This window comes from Pavona decussata, unplaced genomic scaffold (assembly GCF_977016875.1).
Source record: "Pavona decussata unplaced genomic scaffold, jaPavDecu1.1 SCAFFOLD_324, whole genome shotgun sequence".
Classification (NCBI taxonomy): Eukaryota; Metazoa; Cnidaria; class Anthozoa; order Scleractinia; family Agariciidae; genus Pavona; species Pavona decussata.
Window position 1 is genome coordinate 1,090,001 of NW_028145713.1, and position 8,557 is coordinate 1,098,557.

Here is an 8,557-nt window from a genome sequence, read left to right on the forward strand (position 1 = left end):
CGTACAACTGGTGTGCTACTGTTCAAACGAACCATAAGCAATGAGAAAGATAGAGTTTCAAGCCTCTAGCAGAGTTGTTTCTAGAAGAAAGCTGAATTTTATTAGCACTTGAATAAACTTATCATCATACCGTATGATCTGTCTACCTATCTTTGATTCCCCTCCGCCCCGCCCCCCCCCCCCCCACCCTTCCTCCTTCTGCATATTATGCCTGTTTCCATCCAATTCAACAGCTGCCGCACCCCCGCCATTTTGAAAATCTACTCAGTCCAGAGTTGATGACTTAAGGTAAATTGGCCAGCTTGAAAAAAATTCGAGAGCTGACGTTTCCAGTATTCGGCCATCGTCAGTCGCACTAACGAAGGTTTATAACGCTCGAAACGTCAGCACTTGACGTCTTTTGAAAGAAAACTGGATCCCACAACAGGGAGAGATATCATGAGACCGTCCCAAATAGCTTAAACTAATTCCAAAACCGCATCACTCGTTGTCCTATAAAAAAGTAAGTCTTAACACCATTTGATAAACGCAATAAAAAAATATGAGACTTGGTCGAGTTGTGAAAAATTGCTATGAATTTTAAGCATGCATGTGCATGTAAAATAATTACGCTCAGTTTTGCCAAGTTATTGTTGAATTATTATTTCATTTTATCATGTCTAAAATCTAACTGGATTTGGAGAAAAAAATCAAACTGGCATTCAGTATGGAGCCAGATCTATAGATCCAACTATAGTTATTTCAATTAATTAAGATAGAATAGGTTAACGTAAAATTAAATTTACCAAGCCAAAAGTAGCTGCCAGTGAAGCTAATGTTTAATTTGTCGGGCGAGGCTGAGAGATGTAGTTCGGAAACTCCATCAGAAGCTCTACTGTTATCTACGAATTATTCAGAATTCAGTGGTTTATTTCGAAGCCAACTTCTTCTTGGAAAATTATTGAATTATTTTTTGTTTAAAACACGTTCATACAAACAGCTGTAACTGTCTGAAATAAAAAAAAAATCAACATTTTCAATATTTGCTACAAGAGACGTGACTGCACCAAAGTGGTTAAAAAAATCATTCAAATCCCTATTTCAATTGCGGCTAACATGGCTAAGTGACCATTATACAAACATATTGTGGAAGGTTGACAAACAAAACAATTGGCATTCGTGAGGTGTAGACGAGCGAGAGACAGACAAAGAGAGGGACTTGTACACAAAGCATCCATATTTTCTTTTACTTCTGCCGTTTTGAAGAAGTCAACTAGAATAAAAAAATGCCACTAGCTCTGAAAAAAATCCTTGCATGCGGATGTATTACTGAAAGAACTATTTTAAATTCCTAGAGAAAGATCTCGCCATTTTAACTACTTAAGGTGCGTTTGATTGTTGATTGACCGGAATAGGAATACATACAAGCCATAAATCCCTCAAAAGTGGTTTTTGGAGTACAAAATCGCTCTTTGTGTCAGCGAAAGTTTGCAGAAATTCCTTCCTAAATTTACCTAAAAAGAGAAATCTAACAGCTATTCCGCTTATTCTTATTCCGGAATACGGTCAATCGAACGCAACCTTAGTCGTCTCCTTTCCCCCCTGAAATTCCATTCAGACTTTTCAGTTTTTCTTACACAAGGTGGTTGTTGAAGATGGACGCAACCTGATGCTCATCCAGGGCGGTGTTGTAGACGCGATATTCGTCTAGGGTCCCCTTGATTTTCCATTCATACAGAGAGCCCAACTCGAGAGGTCTATTGTTAACTAAGTCACCTTGCACTGCTGAGATGTCCATGGTATTTGACTGCTTTATGCTGTTGACGTAAACAAAAGCTTTCTTTTGCTGTTCGCGATCGAACACAACCGCGTAGTGGACCCATTGTCCAAGCAGCTGGGCCGATTGGTAGCCGTTATCAAACACAATCACCTCGGATACCATTGTGTTCTCACTGACCCGAATGCACAAGTGAAGACCATTAGCTCGGTAACCGCGCCCAATTTCCCAACCTGGTAAACTTCCCGGTTGGCCTGAGCCAAAATAACAACCAAACCCTTTCTTAACAGCAAAAGTAGTCAATGGGTACTTCACATCCAAAATCTTGGCCCATCCAGTCACGCTGAAGCTTGAATTGCCAAAATTCAAATTGGCGGTGTTTGGAAATGTTATCTTTCCAGCGGAATCAAAGAAGCGCCCACGTGAGAACTTGGACAGCTTAGGTACCGCGCTATTGGACCAGCCGTGGTTCTCGTAACCTGAGTCATCTGCGACCTCGTTTCCATTTTGCTCATCCATCCGCCAATGTCCGACCAGACCAGGTACAGTGTTGTTATGGCAACCCTTTAGGGGCTGGCATTGAGGAAAATACGGCTTCCACTGCATCTTTGAGCAGACTTCTAAAACGTTGCGACCGTCATCAGTTATGGAGCGAACCATTCCTGAAGTCATGTTGGTGCAATGTTTCTCTTTAAATGATAGAAGGTCAGCACACTGGGAGACGATAAAAGAAAAGATAACAAGTCAATTGTCGGAGAAAAATGGAAGAGTTCGCCGGTCCACTTCAGAGTCCGTTGTAATAAATCCTTATTCCATAAATCTTCGAAAAAAGAAGGGAATATATTTACGTCAAGTTCACCTATCGAAGTACCATTCCTGATCCATTTGAAGATTCGCTTTGTGTAAAATAGTGACGTCATTAGTCACGTGGCTGGCTAAGCCTCATCGGATTTAAAGGGCCCGGAATTATCACGCGAATTTGATGTCATTTCAAAGCCCAAAAATGTTTGTCTATCAACAGAAACAAAAAACATAATTGTCTAGTTTTGTTATAAATTACCACCCCAGTTTAATAAAACTGTCGATCAAGTGCCTTTGACCACAGACAAACGGCGTTGGAATGGATTGAAACTTGAAAACTGTGAGGTTAACATTTTCAATTTCTCGCATTTCGGCTTCCAAAATGCGCTGGAACGAATCACCAGTTGTTCCTTTCAAGAATTGAGTTTATTTCTTTCCTCTATTTCGTAGCTAAGTGAAGGCCTTATTTCACCATTTTTAACGAAATAGCTCAAAAACCCCACGGCACTTCCCCTTTAAGGCCGCATCGTACAATATACTATAAAATATCCTGTGAACAGACTCCCAAGTGGGGTGTAGGGTGAAGACAAAAATTGAGCACGCGCTCTGTTCGCCCGGCTCGCCGATGTTTCTTTTCACCTCATACCCTACTTGGGAACCTGTTCATAGGCTAACTATAAAATTGCATCAAAAGTTCAGGCCAAAGTAAAGTTGCCGGGGTTTGATCCATGCTTTAGCAAATCTCAAAGGCTCTTGAGAAATTAAGAAACAGTGGCCAATGTAATGATCTAAGGAAGTGCCAAGTTAATCAAATGTCTGTTTATTTCTTTAATTCCCCAGGTCTTTAAGTTGATCGCATACATACCGTGCAAACCTCGGTCTCATTTTCCGAAGACGGGGCCGTCGTCGGTTTCTCTGTCGGGGTCGTCAGTGGAAGGGGGGTAGGCACTGGACTTGGTGGAGGTAAAGTCGCTGAGGGTACTGCAGACGTCTGCTGAGATACCAGGCCTTAAAATGAAATTGGAAGCGCAATCGCGATGTAGTTCGCCTTTTCAACGAAAGAAGGATTAAATGACAAAACATGTGTTGGAAGACGCACGCGGAACGAATTTGCTCATAAAGAGTCTTATCAAACGCTAAATGATTTACGAAAAGGTAGTCTTGTGAAACTCCTCTCCCAAATTGGACTGACTTGACCTATTAGCAAACTACAAGAACACACACATACTAGAAACGTCGGAGACCGACACGTATGTTTAATAATGGTTATTGAACTTCGTGTCGTGCAATTTGGTCTGAAATCATACGTGCCACTCTCCCAATCAGAAGTAAGGAGTTTTCTTTATAGTTATATGTCAAATTCTCACTTATCTGTTCTTACAATGTCTCCTTCCTTCGATCTTGAACAAAACACACGAGCTCCTGGCCTGGACGTTTGCACTTTGGTGGCGACACTGCACTGCAACTCTAAATATGCGACCAGTGTTACTCTGGAGAAAAGTAGCACCAGTTTTGACCTGGGAGGGAAATCAAAAAAGAAAGAAAGAAAGAAAGAAATCATTGGTGTAGTTAACGTTTTTTCCTGCAATTTCGATAAGTCGAGGTTTTTTGGTCAGTTACTTATCTATTTATTTATTTATTTATTTATTTATTTATTTATTTATTTATCGTATCTGTTTATACTTTAAATGCAGTCTAATTTTTGTCCCTATAGCTTTGTATTGTATTGGTAATTAAATGAGAGTTCATTTCATCAGTCTCGGAAGAGTCTGTGTAGCTGCGAATGTAGACTAGCTGTAAATTTCAACATTTATTTCGACACGAGGCACCGTAAGACAAACTCGCAATTCCAGTTACACCGATGGGCATTCATTAAAGTCAACTTAAATGCCGTACAAACCGTGAAAAACGGTAAAATGTCGGTGGCCCTCGCCGGGTCTACATTAAAGGCCACCTATGCGCATGTTCGAAACTAAATTGTCTGCGCAGGGAGCCCAGCTGAGAAACGCGAAGTCCAGCAGTAACAGTAGGAATCTCTTCATGAGTTGTGAGGAGTTGAATTTGGTGTTTAAAATTAAAGTAGACTGAAATGTCATTTACAGAACCTGCGTTTTTCATGACTAGCACGAAATTACCCTTAAAGCCCCAATAGAGAAAAGCATCTAACTTCTTGTCATGATATCAAGCCTAATCAAACATACACGTCATAACATGTACAATAAAGGACATGTTCACGTACACCAATAAAAACTCTCACAAACTCTCTCAAATAGTATCATAAGTAATCCTTGGAGAATTGTGAGGAGGATATGCTTGTTGACATTCAGGCAAAAAACGAATCCATTCCTTTAATCGTTCTCTAGACTGCGTAGCAAGCGTTTCCAGCGAGCAAAAAGCTATTTTCCGGTTTCTGGCCACGTGAGAAATAGGGGGAGCGTCCCCCCACCCCTCCACCCCCCCCCCCCCCCCCAAAAAAAAAAAAGGCGCTCGCTCTATTTCTCGCGCGGCCGGAAACCGAAAACTAGCTTTTCGCTCGCTGGAAATGCTTGCTAGCTACGCAGGCGTATCGCTCTCACACTCTGAACTTCGACTTACCCTAATCTGCAGCTAGTTTTTTGACCAACCAGGAGTCACCTCTATGCCGTCAATCACGCTTTGCGTTGGTATTTCGTTCCAGGCTCCGTCACAGCCAAGGTACTGGGCATGAAGTTTGTCACCAAAGTAAAAGCTGCAGGTCTGGTTCACGGGCACGCCAATGACTTTCTGTTGATCCGAGGATGTAGCAAAAAACTCCAAATGTCCGTCAAATGTCTCGCCAGTGAAGAGTAAATCACATTCTGGAAAGAAAAACAAGTCACCTTCATTAAGCTTACTGAAATCAGCTATTGCAGCTACAATGACTCTCTAAAGTAGTTGTAAGTACGCTTGTTCCCCTTCCCCCTTGGCTCAATCTCTAAGTTGAGCAATTTAGCGCGCTCTTCGTCACAGATTGAATTTTTCATTTTTAACCCTTTAACCCATAAATATCAAAGAACAAATTTTCCTATATTGTTCCCATGACCCCAGGGTTTAAATAAAAATTGATATTACAAGGAGAAATTTGATGCTGATCACTGTTAGAGCTTCAAGGGCTATGAACATTTGCTTGGGTGGGGGAGGGAGGGAGACGCTTTGAACAGACAATGTAACATTGTAAGCTTCAACTCCGATGACGGCCGGAAGCAAGAAAAAAGGCGGAAGTTCTCGGGATATTACCGTGTTAGCTGATTGTGGCCTGACAAAAATTTCCGCTCAGATCTCACTCTTAAAGTTAGTTTTCCCAAACATGTAAGAGACCTTTTTGTTCAATAAAAGATTGTTTGTTCACTTCAGAAATGTCATTTCGCTGACATTAAAAATAATTGAAGTGGAGACCTTTTATCACAGCACATAAACAGTCGGTGAGATAAACTCTCATTGGTTTGGATTCTTTACGATGTTAACTTTCAGTGTGCGATTTTTTTTAGTGATTTACCAAATACGAGATCATCGGGTACTAAACATTTCATCACCTAAGTTGTTAGGAATTTTAAGAAATGTTTGTGGTTAATGAAGCAATTTTGGTTGCATGAATCACTGTTTTTGAAAATTACCGTCGTATTGCAGTAAATTGCAAGTAGAAATTACGCACGTAATATGAGGTGAATATTAAAATATGTGGCCATCATATTTAAGCTTTTAGGAAGTTGAGGAGAGCTCTGCGGTACGGCAGGTTAAATATGATGGACATATATTTGAATATTTCTCTTTTATTGTATTTGCAATTGCTATACAATAGTATTGTATTTAGGAATTTAGGGTTTTTGTGGATTGGTTTTAAATAAAGGAATTAAGAAAGCAACATGTAACTTCGCTGTGCGCATGCGTAAGCTGTTTTCTCTATAATGTGACTCTTGCATTACAAATGGTTATTGAACTTGACAATTAACGCTATAACGGGCTTCAACGACATCTAAAAGAGGATACCTTGGTTGGTATGTACAAAACGTTAAATACAAGTGCACAGGCAGCCGTTCATGAAGTTATAAATATTTTTTTATTCAGCATTGATCGACTTCCTCAATTACATCCGATGACCTGGCATCTTCATAGGCTAAATGTAATTCTTTCATGAAGAATAATATTGACGTCGCCACCCATTTTTCTAAAAGGTTAAAAATACGGATGGCAATGCATGACGTTTATTTTCCATATTGAAGCTTAATCATCGATGACAAATGCATGGATACAAACTAGCTGTCCTTCTAGATTTCAAAAGTACTTGCTATCGCTAAGATCTGCTTTTCCCGTAGATACATAGATAGATAGAGAGACAGACAGACAGAAAGATAAACCATACATACTACCAAGATAAATCAATTATACTACATCATGGTCATTATAACCATCAAATAATAAGTTTGACGTCAGCTCTCTGTTGGACGACGGATGTATGCGTTGTTCTTGCTGTTCTATCTATCTAGTTAATTGTCAAATAAATAATTTTTTAGGTGTTAATTAATGATAATTAATTATTAGGTTTTCTTAACTTTACTTAATCTTAGTTGAATAGATTTCACTTTACATTTTTTGTTAGTCTCCCCAATTAGTAGGGCTTGTGCTCGGCATCCAGATTTGAGACTTAAATAAAGTTATTATTATTATTATTATTATTATTATTACTATTATTATTATTATTATTATTATTATTATTATCATCATTATTATTATTATTATTATTATTATTATTATTATTATTATTATTATTATTATTATTATTATTATTATTTAGAGCTTAGATGCTTATCAACTTACCTGCCTTCTGACGGGCGAGGCTGGCTTTAACGCATGTATTGTTCGGCTCAAAAAAAGTATAGTTGCCAGACGGCCTGCTGCACTGACACCAGCAGCCTCCGATTAAGGCAGCATTGTACTTGCCGCATAAAGGACTGAAGCTTAAACCGCTCCTAGGACAGTCAGCAGTGTCTCTCTGCAGGAAGATGTCATCATCGGGATTTCGTCTCTCTCGAACGATACGAATACTCACCGCGGACAATTCTGTCAAGAATAGGAACAACAGGGCTGTGAATAGCAAAGACATTGCCTTGAGAGTCGCTTTGAACTAAAATACAAGCCAGCTAAAGAGCCAAAAAGACTTAAAAACTGTTGCTCAAAGCCGGCGCGTTTACAAGACCTTGTCAAGCGGGCACCAGACTTACACACCTCCTAACACGGATCCGGAAGTCAAGTTTGAATCCCAAACCTATATCCACTGCAGCACTTGAAACACTTCTTTTAAGGATTTTCTCTCCGCAGTAAGGCAACATCAATTGACCTTGCGGCGTAACTTTTTTTATTGGTAAATTAAATATTTTGGCCCTTTGTAGGGTTTGGTTACTTAGTTATCATGTATGCACCTAAAGACAGGGAACTGAGGACCCAGCTTGTCTGGGGTAGGGGTGTTATCGAAGACACCGCCTTTCTCGTGAACATTACCGACAAAATTTTATTGGCTTTGAAATTTGAGTTGACACAGAAATATTCAGCTAGCAAGAGTCAGCATTGCTAGATAAACAAGAAAAGTGAGGTTTGAATCTCACTGTCATTTTTTACTGCTGGATAGAGGGGTGACTATGCAAAAGGACACCATCTCTTGAGGTTGAGGAAGGAGGGTGCAGGCAGAGGCCACCATCTATTTTGGGGTTTGGTGGGTCCTGTGCGAGTATAGAAGTTTTGACCACTTCCTTAAGATCGCCTTCCTTCATGGTATGCTCAACTTGTTACTACAATACTTAGGTCGATCACATGTTCAAGTGACGTGGCCATAATTTTTGTTTAATTGACGTGTTTAAAGGCCGTTTGTAAACTCACCATATTTACGAATATCTGTGAAGAGGACAAATTTAGGATCGTCTCTGAAGCAGATGATCCAACCTGAAACGAGCACCAAATTAAAGTCATTTTCCTCTGACGATTTAAGCG

The 8,557-nt window shown here is 39.8% G+C and overlaps 1 protein-coding gene across 1 annotated transcript; it reads right to left on the reverse strand.

Annotated features, from left to right (window-relative positions):
* Positions 1-203: 203 nt before the first annotated feature.
* On the reverse strand, positions 204-7,815 carry LOC146453710 (uncharacterized). The gene is made up of 5 exons (XM_085096365.1): positions 7,391-7,815; positions 5,153-5,394; positions 3,939-4,074; positions 3,423-3,565; positions 204-2,470 (listed from the first exon to the last, which is right to left on the reverse strand). The coding sequence occupies exon 5, from the start codon at positions 2,426-2,428 to the stop codon at positions 1,613-1,615; it is 816 nt and encodes a 271-aa protein (XP_084952491.1). The 5' UTR covers positions 2,429-2,470; positions 3,423-3,565; positions 3,939-4,074; positions 5,153-5,394; positions 7,391-7,815; the 3' UTR covers positions 204-1,612.
* Positions 7,816-8,557: the final 742 nt, after the last annotated feature.